A 27,947-nucleotide genomic window follows, 5' to 3' on the forward strand; every position below is an offset into this window, starting at 1 on the left:
ATGTCGTCAGACACCAAAAACAAGGATGTTTCGCCTTATGAAGGTGATGACTCTGAAGTCCAGCAGGGTGAATCCCATGAAACCCTTCATCGTGTATACAATACATGGACAGGTACGAGTTTATTAGTTTTTTCCAGTGTTAAAGAAACTTCCACTAATGCTGTTTGACCTCACTACTCTAGCCACCGCATATCAGGTCCTTATGATGGCAAGCTGGACCTGCAATATCGTTCTTTACTCAACTGTATACGATATTGGCGGGCCCATGATGCTCATATACTCGACGTAAGATCGCACCGAAACGTTTCGAATTATACAAATCCTGACCCTGTCCTAGGATTATCGTTACAATTGGACAGGGCTTTTTAATGGCTTCGTTGGCTGAGCTGTGCTCAGTGTGGCCGTATGCAGGTGGTCAGCAGTAAGTCGCCTTCCAGCCTCTTGTATAATAATATTACTAAAATTTGCTCCTTCTTCAGGGCTTTTACCAAGTACCTTGCACCCCACAGGTTCGATCCCCTAGCAAAAAGTGAAAATCCCCTCGCCCAGAGAAAACATTGTAACACATTCTCTCCAGTATTCGTCGGTTCCTATCATACCTCGTCGGGTGGGTCGTTCTCATTGGAGAAATCACTACAGCAGCTGGATGTTCTATGAATAGTGCACAGATCACTGCGGCCATCATCGAGCTACACTATCCCGACTTTCATCCAGAGGTGAGTTGACTCTTCTATTGCAACAAACGCTTGTATAGTGCACCCACTGAACCTGGATAACTAGAGCTGGAATATATACCTCCTTTACGTCGCTATGACAGTATTCTCCCTTGTCTTCTGCTTTTCACAGAAGCATCTGCCTGTCATTGCCGTCATAGGATGCATTATCACGGTAGGAGGCGGTATAGCATGGGGTGCCTCGTTCCTTGCACTCTCCCCGAAACAAACAGCCAGTTTCGTCTTTACTCAATTTATGAATAACTCCGGTTACCATAGTTCTATATGGGTAGGTATTATGAGTTTCTATACACCTATCTATGCATTATATGGGACCGATGGTATTCTTCATATTGCCGAGGAAATGCAGGATGCTCCAAAAACCGCGCCGGTAAGATTCTCTACCATATTCAAGTCTTAGGTTCTAATAACAGTTATAAATAGCGAGCTATGGTATACTCTATGATCTTGAGTGGTATTACATCTCTTATAGGCGCTCTTATTATGGCCTTCTGCGCTGGAGATTGGCAGGCTTATATGGAATTCGAGTAGGTACCTTGTCTACTTGTTGAATAATCCTGGCTGACGTTTCTCTGCATCTTCCCCTACTTGAACTGGTTCATCGATACTCTGGATAGTTCTGCAGGTGGTAGCGCTCTTATAGTTCTTGTCATTGTTCTTCTTAAGTAAGCGTCCATTTCTGACTCCTAATATTTTCTTACTCACTGGATAATAGCTTCCTAGTCACTGTTAGTGTCAACACAGCCTCGTCTAGACTTGTGTGGGGTATGGCCTGCGATCGTGCCTTGCCCTTTTCCAACGTCTTCGCCAATATCAATCAAACAGCTCAGACACCGCTAAATGCGCTGATGCTTAATATCGTCGCAGAGCTAGCATTTGGTATACCTCGTACCTGGTCATTTAACTCATGTGCCTAATACTGACGCCTATCAGGACTTGTACTTTTTGGGAGCGACTATGCCTTCGAAATCCTGGCCAGCTTGAGCGGAGTTGCTATTCAATTCGGATATTTGATCCCAATCTTGATGGTAAGAATTAACTTACTTAGTAGCTCGATGAGCTCCTTGAAATTTATACTTATTCGCATCCAGCTTCTTATTCGAGGGCGCAGCATCCTCCCGGATGATCGGCAATTCAAGCTCTATCGATTTGGCTATGTTATTAATCTAGCTGCTGTGTGCTGGTCATCACTTGTGATTGTCATCTTGTTGTAAGTCACTTATGTTACTTCTTTTAATTGGTTATAAATCGGCCTCGATCTAACATTTAATTCAGCTTTCCTCTTTATGTGCCAATTACTGTTAATAATCTTTGTAAGTGTAATTAACTTTGTCTCTTGTAATAGTGCTGATTAAGTTATTAGTGGATATGAATTGGGCTATTGTTCTTTTTACAGGATTGGTTGTGTTTATTGTTCTTGACTGGATGTTTAGAGGTAGTTTTCATTATGTTATTATGGAAGAATAGTTGCCTGTAGATCTGACCTAACGGAAGCCCCACTCAGAGAGTGGGCGGCAAAATTCTGGGACAAGGTCAAAATCGTGGGACAGCCGATGGGTGAGAAATAGGTGGGAAAAACGGGAAATCTCTAGCCACAAATACCAAACTGATCGCTATCAATTTGAAATTGCTACAGTTAATTAATTGAAGTGTATTAAAGCTATCTCTAAACGCATTTTATTATGCGAGGCATATTCTTTGTGGTGTAGCGGCCGGAAATGTGTGACTTGGCCGCGGAGCCGTCTGGCTGCAATTCCTTGCTCCATGATGCCTTCACTTCTGATCCTGCCTCTAACCCAACAGGAAAGGGATGATGATATGTTACTGGGTGTGCCTTTGAGGGCGTAATATATTCATGATTCTATGATATCTGGAGGAAAAATCCTGCTCAAAGGAAGGCAGCGGCGGTGGAAGCGGCGGCAGCTCGGGCTCCTGGATATCTTGTGAAAGGTCAACAAATTCAGGGTCTTCTTCGTCATCTTCAGAGTCATCAGAATCGCCAAAAGTGAAGCTATTACGAGCAGCTTGAGACTGTAAATCATAAGCAGCTTCAGGTTGTGAATTGCCGAGGAGAATCTTAACACCGTCGCTTAAAGGCACGGCAGGAATATCCTGTAGAGGACTTCGATAAAAGCCAGCTGCAGTGGCATCACGAAGTCGCTTGTAGAAGCGCTTTTGCTGTGCTGAACTGCTTGTATCGTAGAAAAGCCTTCTTGGGGATTTGGTGAAGCTTCTCGCGACGGAGGAGGAATATAGATAATCTTATTAGCAATATCGAGTTGCTTCCACTTCTTCTAATGCTCAAAGCCGATATGAATAGGCTTCCTGTTATTATTTATATTATATTTATAGTTCTTCTTTTATTCTTCCTTTAGGCATTTATCTTCTTCACGGCATAACTACTTAAAATTCTTTTATTACTAGTATAATTTATTATTATAATCTTTCTTTATTAAAGCAATAAGACTTTCTTATACCTATTTAACTATTATACTATTAATATATTTCCCTAAAGGCATTACCTAGTTTTATACATATATATATATATATAAGTTTATTACGCCTAATAAGTTATTACCTAGAGGGCTCTATAAGTTAAAAATATATATATCTTACTAGTTATTACCTTAATCTTACTAAGCCTATATAGTTCTTATTTTATTCTTTTTAGCCTAGTTATTACTTATCTCCTTAATCCCTATAATTATTAGTAATAGTAAGTTAACTTAAAGCCTAATTCCTCTAAGTATTTAGTTTCCTATCTTTAGTAGCTAAAGTAGTGCCTACTTCTAATTATATAAGGCAGTTATTAGTAGGTATAAGTTTATAGCTAATAAGTTAATAGTAATATTATTATTATTTTTATTCTAGGTAACTTTTAGTAATTATAAACCTAATTATAGCTTATATTACTTTTATATTTAGTATTTATTTTTATTTATTTAATATAGGTTTACCTTTTAAATAAAAAGAGAGGTTATTATATTTTTCCTCTATATATTAAAGTATTATCTCCTTATATTATACTATTTATTTTATATATTAAAAGAGGAAATACTTTATTATTTCTTTTACTTACCTATATAGGTATTTATTAATTATTATTACTCTAATTTAATATAAGTAGCTATTTAGTTATATTATTTTAGTCCTAAGTTATATTAATATATTAACTTCCTTTTATAATAGTTAGTTATATAATAGCTAAGTATATTTATTAGGCAGAGCTAAGTTAATTTTTTTCTAAATATTTATTAACTTTATTTAATAATTTCCTTTCTCTTTATAAATTTACTTTTATTTAATTAAGAATTATTATTTTTACTTTACTTATTCTTATATATAATATAATATATAACTATATTATATAGTATATTAATATCTTAGTTATCCTCTGGATTTTAAGCTTACTATTAATATAATAATTAGTTTTCTAAATAGGTAAATTAGTCTATACTAGGTTTATATTTATAGATAATATAAGGCATAATACTAAGTAATATAAAGTATTATATCTCTTAATAATTAAGTAATATATATTAGGCTTATTAATATAAAAATACTTTATTAATAGTTAATAAGCTAAGCTTTATAAAAGTATTAATAAATATATTTTATATACTAATAATATTTATATAAAAATAATATAATATAAGGTTGCTATTAATCTTAAAATAATATAATCTTAAAGTGCTATTATTCTTATACTTATTAGTTCTTATTTAATTAATTACTTAAGGTAGGATTTTTATAAGGTATATATAATATAATTACTAGGGTTATAATACAATCTCTCCTCTCTAGTGGCTTTATCCTTAAGGCTTATTATCTTAACTAATATTAGTCTTCTTTTAATAAGGCCTAACTTAAAGCTTTTATTATTATATTATATAATATCTAACTATATATCTAAGTAGTTATCTTATAAGAATTATAAAATCTAAATACTTATACTTTTTATTAAGTTTACTAATAAAGAAGCTAATATGCCTAATATTTATTATTTTTAAGTAGGTAAGAAATATTTAATATTTATAAATTTTACTTACTATAATAAGTATATTTAAGCTAAGAAATCTTATAATAGTATTTATATTATATCTTCTTATAAGTTATTATATATTATTTTTATTAATCTTATAATAATTAGTTTTTAACTATAAATAAATTAAGCTATACTAAGTTTATTATTAGTAGATTATATAAGGTATATAACTAAGCTTATTATAATATTATATCTCTTAATAATAGATTTAATATATATTAGGCTTAATTAATATAAAGAAGTTTTATTAATAGCTAATAAGTTAAAATTTATAAAAGTACTAATAAATATAGTTTATATACTAAAGGTAATTTAGGGGGATTACTAAGGCAGTTAGATTATAGTAATCCTGGATTATAGTAGCTCCTAGAGTATTATAATCTTATCTGCAAGGTAATTTAGCTCTAATTAGTTTATAGCTATTAAGGGGCTAATGCCTTATATAAGTTCTTATAAGATATATATAATATAGCCATTAAGGTTATAATAAATCTTTTATTAATTATAATAGTTATAAATTTAATAAAATAAAAAAAAAAAAACTAGAAAATAATAAAGATAAAGTAAGTAAAGATTTTTTAAAACTTTATAAAGAAATAATATTATTATAGACTTATTTAGCTTTAGCTGCTAGTTATTTATTAGGGATTTATAAAATTTAGAATTATATAAAGGTAAAGTATTTTAAGACTACTTATTATAGCCTCTAGGAAGTAAATTAATAAGATATAATCCTATCTGGTTTAAATATATATAAAGATATCTTACTTTAAGTTCTTTAAGTAAATTATATTCTTAATAATGTTAACTAATTTACTTTTAGTTTAGGTAATAATTTTCTTAATGCTTTTCCTTTATTTAATAGTAATAGAAGTTCCTTAGGAGTTATTAGGTATTTATAAGGTATTTAGGTAGTTCTTATATATTTTTATTTTCTAGGTAGTCTTTTTACTTAATTAAGTATATTATTTATTTATTAATTTTTTATATATCCCTAATTTCCTTTACTTCTTATATTTCTAGTTTATTAACCTTAGTAGGTTTATTATTTATTTTAACTTATATTATATTTTTTATTAATTTAAGTAGTAAAATATAAAAAATTAAATAAAGCCTAACTTTTAGTAGTAGGTCTAATATAATTAATAAGCATATAAGTTATTTAAGTATATAGGTTAAAAATCCCTTACCTTATAATATTTTTATCTAATTAGATACTTCTTAATAACTAAGTATACCTTAATTATTAAATGAAGCTAAAATCCTTCTTGCCCTTTAGGCTTTTTAAAATAACCTAAAACTAAGTCTATAATAGGCTGTAATAAACTATAAGGTGCCCTTTAAGACTTTATATTACTATTATAATAGTATTTAATTATAAAGTAATTAAATACTAAAGTCATAAAGACTAACTAATTTAAAAGAAGAGATAATAATTTATTTCCTCCTTAACTTAGATTTATAAGGATTCTTATTATAGCTATGTTTTATTAAAGATATAATTAATTCTCTATTAACTAATTATAATATATTACCTATTAATAAGTGCTAGGCTTATAACTTTATAAAGTAATAATTAAAGCTAAATATATATTTATTTTAGAGATATAACTATTAGAAAGCTAAATATATAAATCTAATTATTATTTATAATTAGTTTAAGCTTATTTAAAATATAATTATAAAGTACAAAATCTAATTAAATAATATTTAAAACTTTAATAAGACTAGCTTTATAATAGGCCTTATAATAGCTAAAATAATAATTATAAGCTTAAAATAATAAGAAAGACTAAAATTAATATAGCCTAGAAATTATAAATATATTACTATAATTTAGGTAATTAATATAAAAAGTTAAGCTATTATATAATTAATTTAGGCTAATATTACCTTATTAATTAATACTAAGAAAGTAATGTCCTATTTAACTAGGTTATTATAATAAGCTAAAATAAGTAGATAAATAATAAGCTAGGTCTTAAGTAGTTAAAATACTTTAATAATTTTATAATTAACTAATTAATTAATTCTTATTATCTCCTAATTCTTAATAATTATAAAAACTACTACTTAACTAATTTTAAGAGATATTATAAGGAGAATAAGATTATTATACTTTATATACCTACTTATATATCTTATTTACTTTAGCCTCTTAATATTAGGTATTTTAGGCTATTAAAATAGGCTTATAGTTAAGAAATAAAGTATTTAATTAGATACTTTATAACTTATATATCTAAGACTAAGTTCTTTTTTACTTTTTATATTATATTTAAACCTATTTTTATAAAAAGTAATATCTAGGGGGGTTTTAAAGGAGCTAGGCTTACTTCTCTTAACCCAGAAATTATAATCTTAAAGCTTAATATATAGCTATAGACCCTAATAGCTCCTAAGGAGGCTATTTAATTATTAATACTCTAGGCTTTAAAGACCCTAAAGATAGTTATTAAGATTTAATCTTAGTTTAAATACCTTAGTAAATAAATTAAATATTATTATAATAGCTCCCTAAAGTTAATATTAGGAGCCTTAAAATCTTTTATAAAAGAAATAATAGCTATAACATAGTTAATAAGTAAGCGCTCCAGATAAGTAAGCACTTTAGTGCACTATATAGCTAAAAGTCGCCTACCCTGTATTACCTAGCTACCTTAAATAAATTAGCTAAAGATCCAGAGAAAATAGTGTTATATTTAAATTGTAATGGTTATATAAGCCGTTAAACCACAGGGCAAAAGATCGGGCCATAATCGCTATGTAAGCAATTATGGGTGTGCTACAGCTGCCTTATAGAAGCCTTACAGCGCTGTTACGGGCACAAATCATAATATAAATAGCCATAAGTTATATAAAAATATTTTTTTAGATTTTTAGCTATTTTATTTTATATAGTAAAGCTTATTTATATAGTATAAATAATTCTTTTTTATACTAACTATAAATAAATTAGTTAGAATTCTTTTAATAATAATATAGCTTTTTTATATAATTAAATATATAACTTTAAAGTTTTAGCTATTTTAAGCTTAGCTTTAATTTTATATTACCTTTTAAAAGTTAGCTTTTAAGATATAGGTTAAGCTAAAGCACTTACTTATTTAAAGTACTAACTTATCTAGAGCGCTTACTTATTAACTTTATTAATATATAAGAATATACTATTAAGAGCTAAAAACTAAAACCTTTAAGATATAATAGGATATTAAGTTAGTACTAAAGGGCAAAAAGAATTAAATTATAGAAAGGAGGGATAATAATTATATAAAACATATTATAAGTAAATAATTAGATAGATATTAATATATAAATAATAGCTAAATTATTAAGAAGTAGTAATTAAGGAAGGTTTATTAGACTAGGTATTTAGTACTATAGTATATATAATAAGGCCAGGCATAATATAAGGACCTATTAGGTAGTAATTAAGACCTCTAGGGAAGAGTATAATAAGTAGTTTTAGTTAATTAGATAATTTAGTATATTTTAAAATAGATTTAAAAATTAAAGACTTAGAATTTTAATATATATACTTATTTAATATACTTACTTATTAATTATATTATATTAAGTTTTATTATAATTTATAAACTTAATTAATAATAATTATATTATATAAAATTCTTATATATATTTAATTTTATAATTATTTATTAAATTAAATTAGAAAATACTAAAGTAAATATAATTAGTTAATAATTAAATTATAATATTAATATTATTAAGATAAGATAATAAATACTAAAAAAAATAATAAATATTAATCTTAATTTACTTAGAAAATAATAATATTAAGATAGATATAAGTAAAAAGAATTAAAGAAATTCTAAGAAAAAGTTAAGAATTTATTTAAGAATTTTATTTATATTTACTAAGTAGATATTAAAAAGTTCCTAAACCCTTAAAAATTATTATAATAAGGCTATAAGATTTTAAAAAAGAAAATAATTAAATAATATAACCTTTATATAAAAACTAAGTTATAATAATATAAATTATATAAAGAATTATAATTACTATTAATAATATAATAATTATAAGATTTAATTATAATAAATTAACTTATAAAGTTCTTATATTACCTATCTTATAAAGAGGTAATAAATATAAAGAATTTACTTATATTTTTTATATAAATATTATTAATATATATAAGCTACTTATAGAAATCCTTTTAGCTAAAAGATATATATTTATAATTAAGTTTTAATAAGTATTTATAATACTATTTAGATTAAATTATTAATTAATTATAATATTTAAGCCCTAAGTAAATAAGTAAATAAAATAAATAAGTTAAGTATTAAAATAGTATTTTTAATATTATATTAATTATAAATAAGATAATTAAGTTAAGAAGTTATTATATACTTAGTTAATATATAATACTACTTATTATAAAAGTATAAAGCTTATATTAGCTTATTTCCTTTTTTTAAATTTATAAGTTAGCCTTAAATAATATATCTAAGTATTTCTTAAGTCTAATATAATTTAAATATTTATTACCTCTTAGTAGGCAAAGCTTTATTAAGTTAATATTATTATAATTAGCTGCCTTAATTATAGCCTAAACCTAGCTATAAATAACCTAGCTAGAAAGCCTTATTTACTTTTTAGCTAGCCTTAATCTTCTTCTTATAACCTACTTTAAAGGATATTATACTTAAATTATCTATTATATAATAAGTAATTTAATTTAAATACCTTTTAATTATAACTACTAATAATATTATAGCTATACTATAATAATACCTATTAAAAGAAGCCTATAAATACTTAATCCTAATAAGCCTTATCTAATAAAAGGCTATAATATAATTAATATAATTAATTAAGCTATTAAGAAAGATAGTTATAATAAGCTTTATAATATAATAATAAAAATCAAAAAGGCTTAGTTATATAAGGATAATACTAGCCATATTAGGCTGGCGGCCTTTAGTTATAAGATCCTCCTACTTATATACCCTCTCTATAACCCCCACCCTCCTATTAAAAAAGCCTTCCTTAATTCCAAGATAAGAAACTTAACAAGCTAAAGGGGAAACTAGTCAGAGGGGCAAATCCAAGCCGCAGGGAGAGGAAATTTATTAAGGCCCTTTGCAGCAACTTATATAACAAGTAGCTCAAGGCCATCCAAGGGCAGGCTAAGAGGGTACTAGAAAAAGCCAAGCCCTAGTAAGGATATAAGAGGGGTAATTATAGTGTTTTATAGGAAGAAAATATATTAAGTTTTATATAAGTTAAATTACTTAAAGTTAAAAACTTAAAGTTATAATATTAGTATTAATAATATAAAGAGGGTTAAATAAGTTATAAGATATAATATATAATAAATTTAATAAATTAACTAAATATTAGTATATTATTAATATAAATAAGGGTTATATTAGCTTATATCAATTTTAGATTTATATTAAATATATATTATAATATATAAAAACTTAAAATTATAAACCTTATAATAATTATTAAAAGTAATAACTTAAAATATTTATATAATAAACTTTAAATAAAATTAGAATTTATAAGAAAGTAAATATAATAATATTATAATTATAGAAAAATAAAAAGCCATACCTTTTTAAAGGAAGATATAATATATTAGATTTTAAATATATTAGATTTTATAAAATTATTAAAAACATCTTAAGAAATAATTATAAATTAGACTTACTATTAAAAGTTAGGATTTATTTAATTTTTTGTATTTTATTATTTAAATTAATAGAAAATATAATATAAGTTAAAATAAATAATAAACTTATAAAAGTAAAAAGACTAAAAATTACTTAAATACCTTATTAATATCTAATAACTCCTAAAGGAGTTTTATTAATATTAAGGAAGAAAAAATTAAATATAATATTTTAATTAATAATTTTCTAATTTTCTAATAATTAAATATTATTTAAAATAAAATGTTTAATAGCCTAATAACTAGCTAATTTTTAATTTTTTCAATATTTTTAGCTTATTTAAATCCTTATAATTATAATATATTATTTTTATAGCCTTTTTATAAAAATACTTTTCTTAATAATATAATTACTAAAGATAAATATAGGCCTCTTAAAGATTAGCTTTAGCCTGCTTTTTTTACTTATTAATATAATCCTTTTTATATAATACCTATATAACTATAAGAAATTAATAAAAATAAATACGAAAAATAAATAAATATATAAGCTTAAGAAGTTATATTATTAAAATTATAATTAATATACTTCTTAAATATATAAAGATTATTTTATTATTTACCTTTTAAAACTATATATTAAGAATAATTAGCCTAAAAATAAGTAAAATAATAAGATATTTTAAAATTAAATTTATAAATTAAGCTAGAAATATCTTTATAAAGCTTAGAAGTTACTTTAAGATACTTAATATACTTAGAAATATAATAAAATATATTTTTAATATAAAAAAATATTTATAAGAATAAGTTTAAAAATATATATAAATTCTATACTTAGTTACTTCTAGGCCTTAAGGATAAGACTCTAGAGAGGGGAGAGATTATATTATAATTTATTATATTTTAATATATATAAGAATATATATTTACTTTTTTCCTTTAATAATATTTCCTTACCTTATATAAGTTAAATATATATTATTTAACTTATATATTAAATAATATAAATAAAAGTAAATTAACTTTATTTAATATATATACCTTATAATATATATATATACTTCTTTAGTAATAAATAAAACTTAGCTTATTAATATAATAGTAGGTTTCTAACTATAGTAAACTAAGTTATACTAAGTATTATTAAAGTATTATATCTCTTAATAGTAGATTTAATATATATTAGACTTAATTAATATAAAAAAGTTTTATTAATAGCTAGTAAGTTAAAATCTATAAAAATATAAATAAATATAAATTATATACTAAAGGTAATAATTATATAATCATAATTATAATTATAATCCCTATAGTAAGATTATACTTAAGGTTATAATCCTATATAGGTAATTATAATTAAGAGTATAATTATATTAAAGGTCTTTAGTAATAAGTTAAAAAATATAAGGTATATATAATATAACTGCAGGGTTTATTATAATTAGCTATTAATAAACCTTCTTTATATTGATTAAGCCTAATATATATTAAATCTACTATTAAGAGATATAATACTTTAATAATACTTAATACCATGCCCTATATAATCTGCTAATAATAAACCTAACACGGCTTAAGTTTACTATAGTTAAAAAATCTACTATTATATACCACTGCTACTACTCTTTTAGGTTTTAATTAGTTAATTAATTTATTCTTTAGCTAGTATATTTTATATTATCTGCCAGGTAGTTTTTTATATTTCTTTAGTAGTATCTTCTAATTATTATATAACATCTCAGACCTGACTTATTAGCCTTACTATTTGACTTAGTCTCTTTGGCATCGAAAAGGGGGCATTATCCTGCTCTACTATAATCTCGGCCCCTATTGGGTCCGCCATAACAGGCAGTTTCCACCACGAATTTTCTCCTAACTAATAATAATTCTTCTGATCCCTTCGCGTGTAGTTAAAAATCGGCACTCTACAGTCTGTTTATTCCTAGTAGTCAATCTGTAATATTACAGTCCCGACCAAAATCAGAGGCCGCCTAACTTTCTTCACAAAGTATTTGAGCACGGACCATTTTTTTCTTGCTGGTGTGGCTCACCACAGTGCATAGTGAGCCGTATCGAAACCGTTGTAATCGGCCCCTCGGCTAAACCTGGTCAAGAATTACACGCTAAACTTCCTGAACACATCAGATAAGCATGTGAACCTTCTCTCAGAGCGCTGTCTCCCGCCACAGAATTGAGGTTATACGGTGCCAAGCATGTCTCATAGCCCATCTGCCTTGAAATCAGGACTAGTCTTTGGCATTTACCAACTTCGGCAGTTAATTCGAAGCCGGGCTTCAACTCGGGTCCTGGGCAAATCACTCTTAGGTAACATACCACGAAAACCATATTTATACTTTTAGGAGCGTCATCAATCATCTATGGGCATAAAAATAAGAGTTCAGAGGGAAATTATACCTATCAAAAAGTGTATTGGCTTCATTGGATTAATAATACAATAACTATAATGTAGTACGTCTCACAAGAAAAGGCCCATGCCTTGGTCTATAATATAATTGCAATCTTTACTGACGCCACGAACAGCCGTCTCGTTGGCATCTGCATGTGGTTAAAGACGGGTTGTCTTATTCTTGCTGGTAACTACATATTACTATCATGCATCAACGAATCCATCTTCAGTCCAGGTGCAATTTGTATCCCATGACCAATCTTGACACAGCATATTCAATACATCATCCACCTCCAATCCATCTGCCCATAAGTATGAGTCTTGATCTAAGCACTTACTGTTATTCATATCAGGTTCAAGACAAGACTGCTCTCCTTGGCACATCAATTCGCAACTGGCTTCAAATATTTGGCTCACGACTCCTTTGCTGCAGCGAGCAGTCAGTGACCAATCATGCATCTCCTCAAAAAGCCTGAGAGCTGTCTGGACCTGGTCACGCCACTCAGCAACAGCAGGGCTCTGAGGCTGCCATAGCATGCTCAGCAGCGGTATCATAGTGGCCTGGTAAAGAAACCATACTGCGTTCCACCCTGACATCTGATGACTCAGCCACGTCTTTGCTATATCTTCAATGGCTATCTTGGAGAGTTGTTGGCACTTCTCGATGGCATCGTGGTCAGCTTGATGGCCCATTTGAGTCATAGTTGTAGCGTCCAAGAGTGCTGGGCGATACAGAAGCATGCGCAAGTTCCAGTATCGCCATCTCATGACGCACCGAGCAAGATGAACTGGTTCGTCGCAGTTTTGGTCATTAGAAAGAACGGAAGGTAAGTGGGTATGCCAATTGATCAAGGACTCATCAAAACGATCGCGGTCTGCAGGGTTGAGAACAGGAGTCACGGCTAAGCTGTCCTGTATCTCAGTCGCAATCCTGCAAAACCGAATGTTCTCAACTAGGGTTGTCATCCCCATATCTTGCCCAAAACCATCTTCTCCGTCAATGCGAAGCTTAGGTAGTTCTATATCAATCGAAGGAGAGAAACGGCCGAAGGAGGGCCGACCGAGCGTTGTTGTTGTCCAAGTATCCAGGCAGACCAAAGACCACCAAGTTCGTCGCCTCACTTCTGCTGCTTCAGATTGATCGCCTTCCCCGTCCTGTTCCGAAGGCTCTCGATGGAAACCAAGTGCACTCGCCATCCGAAAGGCCGCACCAAGAATAGCATTGCCTCTATTGGGTCGGTTGATGTAGTGAAGATAGTAACCTCCGGCAAGAGCAAGGGCCTGCAACGTTTCGATGCGACTGCTGCCAAAGGCGCTGAGGTCGAGGTGTCTCATGGCCTCAGTGTAGTACTTGCAGTGGTCTCGATCGCCTGACTTGCTAGCTACGATGCTGCCCATGGCCAAGACCATATTTAAGAGAGCCAGCCAAGGCGAATCCTGACGTTGACTACTCAGATAATTCGTTCTAAACGAGGTTTCATCAAGCATCGGGGTGAAGATATGGATGCGCTGGAAGTATGCATCAACCAGTGCCTGTCCTTTGCTGCTCCATTTTATGCGAGGATATTCCAACAAGGGCTGAGAGGGGTGATAACAAGGCTGAGCCTCATCGTGTTTGGTAATGTTGTTCATGTTTGCCTGGCGAGAGGCTAGCAAGCCACGTAGCTGAGGCCGTACTTGAAGCATGGCTGCAAGCGCCGCTCTGATGGATGAAATGCCGAGATAGGAGGCCTGTCGGTCGAACGGCAGTGACAAGGCGTTGACATCATCAGCCTCAGCAGGCAACGGGTCTCGCTCACGTCGGTCTTCGTCCCATTGCGAGTCCTGAGTAACAGACTTTTGAGGGGTGCTGTCAGTGGGAGATGGTAGGACTTTATCAGTCGAACCTCCATGTAACACGGCTTCACGCAGTTCCTGGACCGATAATGAAGCCAGGTCTGAAATATTGTGATTGGGGAAAAGGCGGCTCAAAATGGCGTCACGTTCTTTGAGGCTTTTGGACAAGCTTTCAAGTGTTCTGTCACGATTGTTAGATTCACATCACGGACAGCACAGCTCTTGTCGATTCGAGTAAAATGCAGACCTTTTTGAAGGCACAACACGTTGGATCTGTTGGGTGTAGACGCATCTTGCCTGTAAATCCCTCGACTCGCATTGGTTACAAGGCTGTCGGCCATCGCAGCGTATCTTTCGACGCTTACAGTTGCCGCATGCGTGCAGACCTCGCGTGGGCTTTGATTCTTTAAGTGTACCCGAGTCAGAGGGTTCAGCGGTGCCCTGGACTTGTGAAACATGACAGTCAGTCAGGGGATTATGATTGAGACAACTAAACTTACAGGTACAGAACATGATGGGCTCCGATGCGGTGCAGCGCTGGGCCTTTTACGTGCATAGGTTGGATGGGAACAACGTGAAGATGAGGCTGCCAGCCTGGATGTGAGGAGACGGTAAATATCAGTCGTGAAGTGGCAAGATTGCAAGTCTTACGAGCGTGGTCCAATCTCATCACAGGCACGTGGTACAAATGCGGAGTGCTGCATACTGTACGTGTCTGGGGTGATTTTGAAAATCCGGGGAAGAAACTGCACTCCAACATCGACTGAGTTTGAGGGGCGAAGGTCGTTAGCCTTAACAGGAGCGGTACAAGAGCATCCGTGCCTGGATTGGGACTAGTCATCTGCTTATAGCCTCGGTTACGACAAGGATCTACATCAGGGGGGCGTTCCACTTACCCGAGAGCAGTAAGTTGTACACATAATGCAAAATCCTTTTTTTTAATTAACGGGTTTTCATAGTCAGACCATACATATGACAAGCCCGCTTGAAAGCACACTATACTACAGGAAGAAAGAAGCCCTGTTACAAAAGTCCTTAACGCTCACATTCAAACCACATCAACTAGCATAAATCCGTTCCTCCAAGACACAACACTACCGTCCCAATAAAACAACACAAAAAGCCTCAGACCTTCTCGACCTTCAAAACTGCACCTTGACTATCAATGGCAATTGTTTTCTTCTGGGTTGACATTTTCACCGGGCTTTCGGCCTCAAATATCTCATCAAGCTCTTCAAGCTACGGACTCAATTAGCTAAATGGACTGAAATATGGTGCTGGGGACAACTTACAGTTCGACCTTTGGTCTCGGGGATGAAGACATAGATTAGAGCAACTTGGACAAGATCCCAGATGGTAAAAATAATGTATGTCTTCCAACCAATTTCCTTCATGGCAACAGGCCAAGCAAACTGGTTCAGCAGGCCAGCGGCATTGACAGCAAGGTTGGAAAAGGCCATTCCCTTGGCACGCATCTCGAAAGAGAGCACTTCGACAGGGTAAAGAGCCTGTAGGGGTGTGATTCCAAACGAGAAGACGGCGCCAAAGATGAATACCATGGATAAAGCCGCCTTGGATGCAGTAGTATTGGAGTAGATTGCCTTTCCATCCGCATCAGTACCTACGTAAGACTTGGAGAATTCAGACGACGCGATGGTCATGCCCAGCCAGACGACGGTGCATGCGGAGAAGGAGAACAGCAGAAGAGGACGACGTCCGATCTTGTCAACGAGGCAAGCACCGAGAATGGCCCAGATGAACTGTTGGCAATAGTTGAGCAACGTGATGTTGGCCTGCTCAATCGTTCCAGTGTACCCAGCCGTCTCGAGCACTGCACCGAGAAAGTAGGAAAGCACGGCGTTTCCTGCCCATTGGCTGAAGATGGAGATGGCCAAGTTGCAGGAGAGACGGTAGACAGCAGCTCTATCACGAAAGAGAGCACGGTAGTCCCACCATCGCTTGTCGCTGCCATCCAAGTTCAACGACTCTTCATATTCGGCAATTTGAAGCTTGACCCACGGTGACTCTGAGTTTCCGTGGCCGTGGTATCGTGTCAAGATGGCTTCGGCAGCCTCTCTCTTGTTGTGGACATAGAGCCATCGCGGAGACTCGGGTAGAAGCAGACTAAAAATGACGATGAGGCCAGAGCACAGAGCTTGGAGCCAGGTGATGAGCAGCCACGAGTAGTCTCCTCCCGTATTTAATCCAGCTCGAGCGGATCCGGCGGCGATGATAGCTCCTGAGAACCATAAGGTGTTGTACATGGCTGGTACATAAAAATGTCAGAGATGCAGACGACGACCGATGGGACAATTACTTACCTCCAACACGTCCACGGTAAGCTGGATGGTTAATCTCAATGACGTACATGGGACCTGCAGAGGCTGCGAGTGACACGCCAAAGCCCAACAAGAAACGCCCTCCCATGAACTGCCCGGAGGAGTGGGACAGGCCTTGAATGATGGTACCAACAACGATGATGACAGAGCCAGAGAGCATTCCAACTCTTCGACCGAAGCCATCGAGAACAGGACCAACAAAGGGTAGCGCAACAACACCTCCAATCTGGTACATGGCTGAGACGATGCCTGCCCAGATGCCGCTGCTCTCAACACCGTATTTATCTCGAAACCAGGGGTTCTGAAGGAGGTTGTTGATCAAGCTTCCATCGTAACCGTTCATTGTGCTGCAGAGGAAGCCGACGAAAGAGAAGCAGTAGATCAAGATCTGACCCCGACTCCATGCCGAGGGAGGATCCTCAATCATCGCTTTGGCGAAAGCTTCGTTGCCCGCGACCACTTTGGTCTCCTTCACCTCTTTGAGGTCCTGTCAAGAAATGGATCAGCGTCTATCATATGAACAAACCCGAGAGGATATCATCGAGGAAATAATCATACCGTGCCGTCTTCATTGTGTATGTGTGTCTGGACCTTGTCCTCCATTACAGCGTTCCCCAAGATTAGTTTGTCAATATCAGGTATTACGTTGTCAATAAAGGAGCCTTGTTAAAGAGGTATTGTTGAATGGAAGAAATTGTAATTGATGGCTTATCTCGCAAGCATAGGCTCGGGAAAATGCTGCAAAGACAAATAAATAGATCCCCATTTTATACTTTAATTAAATGGGACTGTCGCGGCATCATATGGATACCGGTATGTCGATGATACAACAGTCCGATCGCACCATGTGAGTTGCGGGGCCAATCATGGTCTAGACTGAATGGTAATAAGAAAGGCTGTGTTAGTCCCTGCCGAGCTGCTGATCGAATAGCAGTGAAGTGGCATTTGATACGATAGCGCTAATTGTTGATGTAGTTGCTCTGTGGGGTATGGCGTGAGTAGCCCGGGCCATGGCCTGAAACGGCGACGGAAGAGCTCGTTCCGCGGCTCATGAATGCCCACGTCCCGTACCAAAATTCGGAAACTAGCACGGAGATTGGTGGCACCAGTCAGGTCATCCCCATGATTAAAGTCAACCATGCAATGTATTATAAGCAGTTCACAAACAAGCCATTAAAAAATATCATTGCTCCCAGCATCCAACTTCATTGTCACGATTCGAATGCCAAAGACCATTCATACATCTTTGGCACTGGTATTTATCGACAAACGAATCTAGCCAGCAATATTCGCTGTCCTGATCATGATGCCTCCAATTGCACAAAGAACTCTGCTTGAGAAGGGGTGGTCATTCAAGAAAGTGACAGATGGCCATGATGCATGGAAGCCTGTGGCCAGAGTGCCCTCGGTTGCCCATATCGACTTGATTGACAACGGAATGTTAGTATACAACGTTCTACATTCTTCCAGGTGCTGATCAATGAGCTCTCTAGCATTCCTGACCCATTTCTCAATATGAATGAGCTCGAAGTTGAGTGGGTTGGGGAGACGGCTTGGACTTACCGCACTACTTTTGACTCGCCGTCTGCCAACAGTAGATCAGTGTATCTTGTCTTCGAGGGTCTTGATACCTTTGCTCAAGTCAAGCTCAACGATGTCATAATACTCGAGAGCGACAACATGTTCCTCAGCCATCGCGTTGATGTTACTAACAAGCTTTCGAATGAGGGGCCCAACGTGTTGAGCATCGACTTCGACAGTGCACTACTAAAGGCCCGAGAGATTAAAGAGCAATATCCTGATCATCGATGGGAACTCTTCAATGGAGAGGCCGGACGCTTGGTTGTGAGAAAGGCTCAATACCACTGGGTACGGACAATGAAAGGAAGACAAGAGAACTTTTGCTAAAGAAACATGCAGGGATGGGACTGGGGTCCAGTGCTCAACACCGCCGGTCCATGGAAACCAGTCTGGCTTGAAGTGTCATCTGCTCACATCAATGACTTCCTCCTCAAATACACTGTCTCTACAGATCTCGAAAAGATCCAGGGCACGGTAGAAGTCGACATTGAGGGGCTGTATGACACGGCAAATGTCTCCATCAACTTTCAAGACGACGCCGTTTACACTACGACAGCTGCCAAGTCTTCTGACGGCCGTCTGGTTGTCCCTTTTGCTATAGGTACTAAACCATAAGCTTGTTTTCACAGTCCAAATTCTAACAATCGTCGATTAGATCAACCCAAGCTGTGGTACCCTGCTGGATACGGCCATCAGCCTCAGTACAGCGTGAGCGTCAGTATTGTCAAAGACAGCCAGAAGCTTGATGCAAAGACCAAGAAGACTGGTTTCCGGCGAAGTGAGCTTGTTCAAAAAGGCGACTCTCATGGAAAATCGTTCTTCTTCAGGATTAACAATATTGACATATTCTGCGGCGGCTCGTGCTGGATCCCCGCCGACAACCTCCTACCTCGAATCACTCCCGCCAAATACCGAGATTGGTTGAAGCTTATGATAGAAGGCAATCAGATCATGACGAGGTGAGAGATCATTTATGAGCTTTTGTGCTTGACATGGAATCACTGACACGATGGAATTCAGAGTTTGGGGCGGTGGCATCTACGAAGATGATGCTTTCTATGACTGTTGTGATGAGATGGGCATCCTTGTTTGGCAGGACTTCATGTTTGGGTGCGGTAACTATCCTGTAGGGCCATCACTCATAAAGTCGATTCGCGAGGAGGCAGTGCAGAACGTTGGCCGACTGCATCACCACCCTTCTATCGTCATCTACGCCGGCAATAACGAGGATTACCAGGTGCAGGAGCAAGCAGGTCTCGAGTACAATCCAGACGACAAGGACCCTTCCTCTTGGCTCAAGTCCTCTTTTCCTGCTCGGTACTACTACGAGTATCTTTTACCGGAGGTGGTCAATGAGGTATCTCCAGGGATGATCTACTGGCCTGGATCACCATTTTCCGGAGGTAAAGACACTGCAGACAAGACTACTGGAGATCTCCACCAATGGAATGGTATGTGACTGGTTTCATCTTCTTTCTGCTTAATTACTAACATCTCCACAGTTTGGCATGGTACACAGGAGAAATATCAGGTCTTTGACAGGTTGGGTGGCAGATTCAACAGCGAGTTCGGCATGGAAGCTTTCCCAGCCTTGTCAACGATCAAGCACTGCATCACAGAAGATTGCGATCGTTTCCCACAGTCTCAGATGATGGACTTCCACAACAAGGCCGACGGCCACGAACGACGGATCGCTACTTACGTAGTGGAGAACTTTCGTCCTCTACCAGATCTAGAGGTATGCATGCGCATCTACTAGAATCCAAGTTCTCCAGCTAACCCCCCAATAGTCTCACATATACTTGACGCAAGTTTGCCAGAGCGAAGCCATGACTTTTGCGTACCGCAGCTGGCGTCGCCAATGGGGAGATGATCGTCGATGTGGCGGTGTTCTCGTCTGGCAGATGAACGATTGCTGGCCTGCCATCTCATGGTCCATCGTCGATTACTTCCTCACTAAGAAGCCAGCTTACTATTCTATTCGTCGAGCACTCAAGCCCATCGCTGCCGGAGTCCAACGACAACACCACGACTGGAGTGTAGTGCATGCCAGGCCAGCGAAGACTTCTTCATTTGAAGTTTGGGTTGCGAGCAGCAAGCAGCAGGAGGTAACTGTCACTGTTGAGATTCGCTTCATTTCTATCAAGACTGGCAGGGATATCAGGGATAAAATTGTCAAGGCCAATACTGTCCTGGTCCCGAATGGTACGACTGATATCCTCACTGGGCAGATTGACAATGCAAAGGATGAGCCGCATGTTATATCGGTCAGTGTCCTGCAGTCTGGCGTTTGTGTTTCCCAAGACGTCGATTGGCCTCAACCTCTCAAGTATCTGGACTTCTCCGATAGAGGTGTTGAGATTCAGGTCGGGCCAGATGGTTATCAGCTCACGGCTAACAAGCCCACCAAAGGCTTGGTCTTTGAGGAGCTACCAGGCGTCTCTTTGGAAGACAACTGTATCGATCTCATGCCCGGCGAAGTTGTTACTGTAAAGGCTAGGGGAAGTGAGACGTTATCTGGAGTCCCAAAATACAGATACCTTTAAAAAGAGAGATAGAAGGAGAGCCAAAACAAAAATTTAAATTATAATATTAGTAGGTACTAATATAGATACAGCAGCTTATCTTGAATTATATATAAATTTAAATTATATAGCTATCTATGGCAATGTTAATAATTATAAGTATAAAATTAAATAACTAACAACTGGGGTCACGAGGACAACAAGACAATGTATGGTGAAGGTGTTTTTGTTGGGTACAAACACTATGACGCGGTTGATTGCGAGGTCATGTTTCCCTTCGGTCATGGCCTGAGCTACCATTCATCCTTTATCTCCGATGTCGAGATTCAGCCTCCGAAGACGACATCGTCCATCGCCAACACCCCTGTTGCTATTCTCTCTTTCATGGTCCAAAATGCAGGCAAAGTCGGAGGCAGAGAAAGTGTCCAAATCTATGTCGCACGGTCCGACGGGATCGGCAGGTTCCCTGAAAAAGAGTTGCGCGACTTCATCAAGGTCGAACTTGGTGCAAGGGAAAAGAAGACATGTTCTGTATAATTGACAATGGAAGCATTTGCGTATTCTGATACGTCAGCGAACAACTCAACGGTGGATGCTGGTGACTACAAATTTTTACCGGGATCTTCATCAAGGAAAGTGTTGACATGTTCATCGAAACCAAGGCAAGCTGGTTGGAATATCCCAAGCTCAAGTGAAGAATGGACAGGAAAGCTTGTTTGCGCTGCAGAATAGAATAGTTCTCTGAGATAAGGTAGAAGATTAAATACCAGATTTAAAGGATGGCTGCAGCGGTAGTAAGGCTAGGTTGTGTATCCATGACAACAAATGAAGCAACATTTAAAATAAGACTATTTTTCGGAACATTCACCCAGTGGCTTTCTGCAACATTTTCTATGTATTCTCGCAAGTTCGAATAAAACAAATGAGAGACACAGCAAGCATAATAATTAACTACCAAAAGTCCAAGTCATAATGGGATGTGTTCTAGGCAGCACGTTTTGACCCATTTACATTTACAATCTCGCCTTGGTTAACTCGGTGTCCTTTACCCACTTGCCGCCAATTGGACGTCCTCCGCGCAAACGCGTCAATGCGACGCCATCTTCGACAGGAGCGAACAGCGGCAATCCTGTTTGTGCAATGCCATAGTTACGAATCACCGCTTGACCTCGGGGCGACACAAGGTACAAGAAGAAAGCGCGTACGTGATGCGCCACGGGGGTATCCGCTTCTGCCATCTCTGGTGAGAATGAAGCATAGCAACTGTTTATCAGAATATCCCTTGGCTGAGTTGGTTCGAAGAAGATGGTAGAATTGGAAATGGTGCCAAGTCCAGTTTGTCGCAAAACTGTTGACCGATCAGTCAGGAAGTAGGCGCCAGCGGCATCGGCCCCTTTGAGAGCTTCTGGTGGTGATAGTAAGCTTGTCTTGTACCAGGAAGATGTTGATGCTTGGTCTTCCCATGGCTCTCGGCCAGTCAAAGACCAAATTTCGCGTTCTTTCCACATAGTGGCGGAATGGTCGGCACGGCTGTGGAAGAGGCAGCCCGAGGCAGCGATCTTCTCAAAGGCATCAGTTAATGAGTCTGCGGATGCCAGTCCCGCAGGGTCTAAGGGGGGGCCTGCTAGGCAAAAGTGGTCGTGGAATACGCATCCAGCCGTATATGACCATCCCTCAGCCTGAGCTAAAGCTTCCTGGTCGCGTTCATAAGTCAAGGCAAAGTCAATGAACCCTTTTAGTAGCGCTAGCTGCGTGTTGCGGGAGTGGTTACACATCCACTCAATCAAGCCATCTTTGCGTCGAGACTCCAAGTAGTCTTGGGCAAGTTCTTTGACCAAGCCAGTGGCACCTGCACCACCGTTTCTAGATGGATGACAATTGTCAGTGTCTTGTCAGACGAAGGTTCAGATAGATAGGTAGGTAAACAAGGAGCAGAAAGACAATGCGCCGTCTAACTAGAGTCTGACATACCCGATTCGAAGCAACACATCTCCAGCTTTGCCATATGTTTCAAGAGCATTTGCATCAATCTCTCCGTGTGAGACAATGGCAGTCGAGCGTGATGACATGACGGCAGTTCAGAAGAATTTACAATATTTTATCAATTGTCGATAAGGCCGGTCGGTATCGAGGCAATGATCTCACTGTGATGATAAAAAGAGGCTTTGCAGTGCTCCATCATTTGGTGGAAATGTGCCGCGAGTCATTTCCGCCGATGGAGACGGCTATTATGCGGTAAATGAGGTGAGAATGCCGTATTCCCGAGTAGCCTATCGGCTAATCCTAATAATTAGATCCGCAACCCCAAGCCAAAATTATGCTCCCCCCCGAAAGCAACCTTATGCAGGAGGGCACAGACCCATCCCCGCATATTTCGATGAGTTCTGGACCTGGGGTAGGCAATTGACAGTAATCGAAGAAATTTCGGAGCGTACCTCATCTGCTAGTAAGCCAAGCTTTTACGAACATAAATTGCGACTCTTGCATTATTTACCTTGGGACTTTGCTCCTCTTTATCCCTAGTTCAAGATCTTCAACGTCATTAGCCTCTACTTTGTCTACAACCAACTATCCAGAATGGCACCTCATTTATCCCCAGCGAAACATTCGGGGCCTCAACCCCTCTTAGAGGCAGCAAATAACTGCAATGAGTTATGGTGGCGCGACCCTGGTCTACGCACGCTCAATTTCTGGCTGGCAGTATTGTTTTTGAGCCCCTTCATGATTGGTTTTGATGGCAGTCTGATTGGTGTGCTGCTTGCTACCCCTCACTGTAAGTCACATATCCTGCAGTTCTCCGCAGTTGGGGGTTACTAACAGGACTTAGGGCTCAAAGGTTCGTTTCCTCGCCAATGCTCGTTCATGAATGCTTCCTAACAACCTGCAAGACCTTGGCTTGCCCAACGCAAACCAGCAAGGACTCATGATCGCAGCACAGTCTTTAAGTGGATTGATCGGTTCCCTCCCCACAAGCTACTTGATGGATAAGTTTGGCCGTAGAAGGTCGTTATTCTGGGAGATATCTTGGTCATTGGTTCAGGTATTTACTATCCTTCACCGCTTGATGACTTCTGATTCTAACCTTCCATAGCTACAGGGCAAGCGTTTTGTCGATCATGGGCATCATACCTTGGTACACGACTTGTCGTAAGGCACCCTCAAAACCTTTGGAGTTCTCAGATCACCTCGGCGTTGGTATAGTTATCTGCTTGTGTGCAGTCCCCATGCTTATAACCGAGCTTGCTCATCCGAGACAGAGAGGAATTGTTGGTTCTCTCTTTGGCAGCTTCTTCTTTCTTGGCGCCATTGGTAAGTCATGCTCCTAATCTCCAACTGTTAAACACGAACCAACAATGTCACAGTTTCGACATGGACTACCTTCGGCACTCTGCATATCTCGTCAAGCTGGAGTTGGCAGATTCCCACCCTTATGCAGATCCTTTCTGCCGTCATCCAAGCATCCCTGATCATGTTTGTACCAGAATCACCTCGCTGGCTTGTCAAGATGGGTCGAAATGCAGAGGCCAAAAACGTCTTCGCCACATACCATGCTAATGGCATAGAAGATGACGAGCTGGCTCTTCTCGAGTACACCGAAGTCTGTCAAATGATCAATGGCAAGGCATCTGAACAAACGGCTGGCTGGCTGAACTACATACGTACGGGGCCCAACCGTAAGCGACTCTTCATTACTCTCATGGTTGCTTTGTTCGCACAGTGATCAGGCAATGGAATGGTTAGCTATTACTTCGTCCCGGTGCTTCAAAGTGCTGGCATCAACGGCGGTCTTCAAATCTTCAACTGGTTGACGGTTATTTTGGCTTCCCTCTTTGTGGACAAAGTCGGCCGACGCAAGCTCTTCCTTGGATCAAGCATTGGTATGCTCGTGACCTTGATTGCAGTCGCAATCTGTAATGAGCGATTTCTTGCTACCGGCAACAAATCTGCTGGCTACTGCATGATTCCCTTCCCCTTCCTCTTCAATGGAGCATACGACTTTGCGTACTCCTCTTTGCCAACCCTCTACACGGCCGAGATCCACCCTTTCGACTTGCGTGCAAAGGGAGTATCTAGTAGTTTGGCCTCTGCTTTTGGGTTTGGCTTATTCAACCAATACGTCAATCAGATCGCTCTTGAAGCTAGTAAGTGCATGCATTACTGCATATTCGATAATTCAATACTCTTGCTGACTTTTGCATTACAGTCACGTGGAAGTACTACCTTGTATTCATTGCTATTGTTGCGTGCCAGCTGCCCATAATCTACTTCATCTTCCCTAAAACCAAGGGCTTAACTGTTGTAGAAGTCAGGTATTTTTTTGAAGGTGGTAGCACTGATTCGGTTTTACAAGACCTCCGGTCCAAGGACAGAAAGCAAAGCATGGAGTCTCTGCATTTTGCTGAGAATGCTTAAGCAGGGTTCTGGTGCTTACAAGGATCCAATTCTATTAATTAGATACAAATATTAGCCTACGATGTACAGATAATTATTAAAGAGTCCTCTAAGCTTATGACGACTTGTCTAAGTCTTTTTATTCCTTAGGATTAACTGCTCGAGGTCTTTGAGTTTTCTTTCCCTAGGCAAGCTAAGCGCTCAATGCCAGTCTATAATTAGCCATTCTCCACCACAACCCCTGTGCATCATCACGAACCCATTGTAATTGGACATTCTTGCCCCTTTTTAGCGCGTCAGTCAGATTCCCCAGCCATCGCTTTATGGGTACCCACGCTTGGCATCAAGAAAAACCAAGTCCTTGAGACCTCACAAGCACCTCAATCGAATTATCATCACTAAGACACGTACTGCGGCTTCTCAAATGTCCTCAACAGCTGTACCAGACCCGAGCTCTGGCGGAAGCAGTGACGACAATACTGAGCTTATCATTGCCGTGGTTGCGCTGGTCATCTCCGTCTTGGCCTTTGTCATTGCGATTCTCCAGGCACTGCAGCAGTATCTCGCCACAGCGACCGGTTTTTCATCATGCAGTGAAGCTGTCATAGGGAAATGGGCACAGTTTGCTCGGCGTCGGATGATTTGGTCCGAGTTCCGTTTCGAGGTCCAGTTTGAGGCTCCAGTCATCTTCGTCGCCAAGCCCAGCAACACCAGGGGACCACTGGGAGATGATGCCCTCGCCAAGGACGAGAGCAAGAAGATCATTCGACTCGATGGCGGGAATGACAATTTCAAGTACACAGATACCGTCAAGGAATTCGACAACGAGTACAAGCAGAGCACGCAGCGCATCATTCACACGGCTGATAATGAGAAGGCTACCTGGTATGGCTTACTCATGGCTATTGTCAGGATGGAGAAGGAATCTCGCGAGTGGCAAGGCAAGAAGTCAGCTGAGTGGGTCAAGGCAGCTGGTCCACGTCCACCAATTGACACAGAAGAGCCTCATGCTCATCACTCGCTAGTCGTCTGCATGCAGAGAAAGAGACGTACGTGGGATAGCATGCCCAAGGACTTTGCCAAGCCTTATGCCACAACCACAATATCGCATCTTGTTGAGATTGCAGGAATGCTGGGCATTCATTGGAGGAAATTTGATCTCAATACCGACCAGTATCGCGGTCAAGGTAACGGGTTTGTTCTATATGGCTCATACACAGACGGTCTTGGTATCACCTTCAACTTTCAGAAGCAAGGACCAACCTGGTTCGAGAAGAACCGGGTGATCCCCAACTACAACGTCAAGCAGCTATGCTTCGGCATGGCCCCAACGATATTCAACCAGGAGAAGAAGGTCTATGCTGATGAGGCCAAAGGAGCTGAGAGTCTTCAGCTGGGGAGCCTGGCTGAGATTGCGAAGACGCTCGTGGTACTGGGATGTGATATCAATACAGTCAATTATTTCCGGAAGCCTGACCAAGCACGCCACACTCACTTGTTTGCGGGTAAGTTGCCCTTTGTTGGGTTGATCGAAGTGAAAATTGACCTTAAACAGTTCCATTCGAAATCCTTGGCATGGTCGGAGAAATGCTTCATATAAAGGGCACCGTCTTCCGTATGCTTCCAAACCCGACCGTTTTCTACTGGGATCCCAGCTCTTTTTCTCTTTCAGCACTAATGACGGAATACATCAACTGTTTGAGGCGTCTTCATGAGACAACCTTGAAGGATAGCGAGCAAGTGAGCAAAATCCTCAAGTGGGCAGAAGCGGACGAAAAGTTCCCGCTCCTTCGAACCGAAGGATCAACGCTAGATATTTTTGGCGAAGACATCAATGGTGCAAACCTGGTCAATCACCTCAACAATCTCCGATCAGGAGTCGAGTTGTGTGATGAGTACTTTGGCAGGATGAAGAAACCGGGATTGTCAATGATCAAGAGAGTTGTGCGTATGCATATCCAAGAGGTCATGGGTATTCTGCACGAGAAGAACGAAGTCGACAATACCACGAAGAATGACGGCAATGATGAAGCTTTTGACGATTCGCCTATTACTATTCACGACATTGATTCGGCATCAGGCGAAGACAAAGAGACTCTTTTGATTCAGATGTACTTTGACCGCATCCGACAAAACGTCGTCCGGAATCTCAGCAAACAGGGTCTGCTAAGTAAGCGCATGAAAGGAAGACAAGATTCTTTTGTCTCGGAAGATGATAGGAGCGCCACTCGTCCCAAGCATTTAGGAAGGTTCGGGGACAAAGAGCTCAACGAGGCTTGGTGCGTACTTATGTTCCGTATGCTGTGCTGGTTGCAGTTGCACGATTTCCACAAAATGGATATTCACATCAGCAAAAGCGACGCATACGCGAGTCGCATTCCGGTTTATATTGTCTAATAGCTGTACAATAATACCATGGTTGAAACGGGAGTATTAA

At 37.7% G+C, this 27,947-nt stretch overlaps 7 protein-coding genes across 7 annotated transcripts; 4 read left to right on the top strand and 3 right to left on the bottom strand.

Annotated features, from left to right (window-relative positions):
• On the top strand, positions 1–2,201 carry FOBCDRAFT_277597 (amino acid/polyamine transporter I; the record flags this gene model as incomplete). The annotated part of the gene is made up of 13 exons (XM_054706394.2): positions 1–112; positions 183–285; positions 338–421; positions 480–509; positions 578–716; positions 781–1,104; positions 1,158–1,261; positions 1,352–1,399; positions 1,450–1,613; positions 1,668–1,762; positions 1,826–1,944; positions 2,010–2,047; positions 2,098–2,201. 13 exons carry the CDS (start codon positions 1–3, stop codon positions 2,199–2,201), a joined length of 1,464 nt encoding a protein of 487 aa, XP_054562369.2.
• Positions 2,202–12,964: 10,763 nt separating this feature from the next.
• On the bottom strand, positions 12,965–15,447 carry FOBCDRAFT_228656 (fungal-specific transcription factor domain-containing protein). Its single transcript, XM_059609785.1, has 3 exons — positions 15,174–15,447; positions 14,921–15,119; positions 12,965–14,854 (listed from the first exon to the last, which is right to left on the bottom strand). Exons 1-3 carry the CDS (start codon positions 15,184–15,186, stop codon positions 13,042–13,044), a joined length of 2,025 nt encoding a protein of 674 aa, XP_059467713.1. The 5' UTR covers positions 15,187–15,447; the 3' UTR covers positions 12,965–13,041.
• A 158-nt stretch (positions 15,448–15,605) lies between these two features.
• On the bottom strand, positions 15,606–17,710 carry FOBCDRAFT_187020 (general substrate transporter). The gene is made up of 4 exons (XM_031189233.3): positions 17,571–17,710; positions 16,995–17,499; positions 15,966–16,939; positions 15,606–15,912 (listed from the first exon to the last, which is right to left on the bottom strand). Exons 1-4 carry the CDS (start codon positions 17,613–17,615, stop codon positions 15,799–15,801), a joined length of 1,638 nt encoding a protein of 545 aa, XP_031036498.1. The 5' UTR covers positions 17,616–17,710; the 3' UTR covers positions 15,606–15,798.
• A 608-nt stretch (positions 17,711–18,318) lies between these two features.
• FOBCDRAFT_251995 (glycoside hydrolase superfamily) lies at positions 18,319–21,244 on the top strand (the record flags this gene model as incomplete). Its single annotated transcript, XM_031189232.3, has 7 exons — positions 18,319–18,452; positions 18,506–18,881; positions 18,933–19,194; positions 19,249–19,552; positions 19,614–20,044; positions 20,096–20,331; positions 20,384–21,244. 7 exons carry the CDS (start codon positions 18,319–18,321, stop codon positions 21,137–21,139), a joined length of 2,499 nt encoding a protein of 832 aa, XP_031036497.2. The 3' UTR covers positions 21,140–21,244.
• An 81-nt stretch (positions 21,245–21,325) lies between these two features.
• On the top strand, positions 21,326–21,655 carry FOBCDRAFT_204784 (uncharacterized protein; the record flags this gene model as incomplete). Its single annotated transcript, XM_054706396.1, has 1 exon — positions 21,326–21,655. One exon carries the CDS (start codon positions 21,326–21,328, stop codon positions 21,653–21,655), a length of 330 nt encoding a protein of 109 aa, XP_054562371.1.
• Positions 21,656–22,044: 389 nt separating this feature from the next.
• Positions 22,045–23,253, bottom strand: FOBCDRAFT_262900 (uncharacterized protein). The gene is made up of 2 exons (XM_031189231.3): positions 23,090–23,253; positions 22,045–22,981 (listed from the first exon to the last, which is right to left on the bottom strand). Exons 1-2 carry the CDS (start codon positions 23,185–23,187, stop codon positions 22,132–22,134), a joined length of 948 nt encoding a protein of 315 aa, XP_031036496.2. The 5' UTR covers positions 23,188–23,253; the 3' UTR covers positions 22,045–22,131.
• A 586-nt stretch (positions 23,254–23,839) lies between these two features.
• On the top strand, positions 23,840–27,907 carry FOBCDRAFT_251997 (uncharacterized protein; the record flags this gene model as incomplete). Its single annotated transcript, XM_031189229.3, has 5 exons — positions 23,840–23,891; positions 25,323–25,428; positions 25,470–25,503; positions 25,803–27,015; positions 27,066–27,907. The coding sequence occupies 5 exons, from the start codon at positions 23,840–23,842 to the stop codon at positions 27,905–27,907; spliced, it is 2,247 nt and encodes a 748-aa protein (XP_031036494.3).
• Between the last annotated feature and the right edge of the window lie 40 nt (positions 27,908–27,947).

Source organism: Fusarium oxysporum, chromosome VIII (genome assembly GCF_013085055.1).
Source record: "Fusarium oxysporum Fo47 chromosome VIII, complete sequence".
NCBI classification, from domain to species: Eukaryota; Fungi; Ascomycota; class Sordariomycetes; order Hypocreales; family Nectriaceae; genus Fusarium; species Fusarium oxysporum.

Excerpts from the sequence above, each read along its gene's own strand:
- FOBCDRAFT_228656 (XM_059609785.1), bottom strand. Across the intron at positions 14,855-14,920 it reads CGTGTTGTGCCTTCAAAAAG|AACACTTGAAAGCTTGTCCA; the intron begins GTCTGCATTTTA and ends CAATCGTGACAG.
- FOBCDRAFT_262900 (XM_031189231.3), bottom strand. The coding sequence starts at position 23,187 with ATGTCATCACGCTCGACTGCCATTGTCTCACACGGAGAGATTGATGCA. Across the intron at positions 22,982-23,089 it reads GATGTGTTGCTTCGAATCGG|AAACGGTGGTGCAGGTGCCA; the intron begins GTATGTCAGACT and ends TCATCCATCTAG.
- FOBCDRAFT_187020 (XM_031189233.3), bottom strand. The coding sequence starts at position 17,615 with ATGGAGGACAAGGTCCAGACACACATACACAATGAAGACGGCACG. Across the intron at positions 17,500-17,570 it reads TACACAATGAAGACGGCACG|GACCTCAAAGAGGTGAAGGA; the intron begins GTATGATTATTT and ends ATTTCTTGACAG. Across the intron at positions 16,940-16,994 it reads TTACCGTGGACGTGTTGGAG|CCATGTACAACACCTTATGG; the intron begins GTAAGTAATTGT and ends TTTATGTACCAG.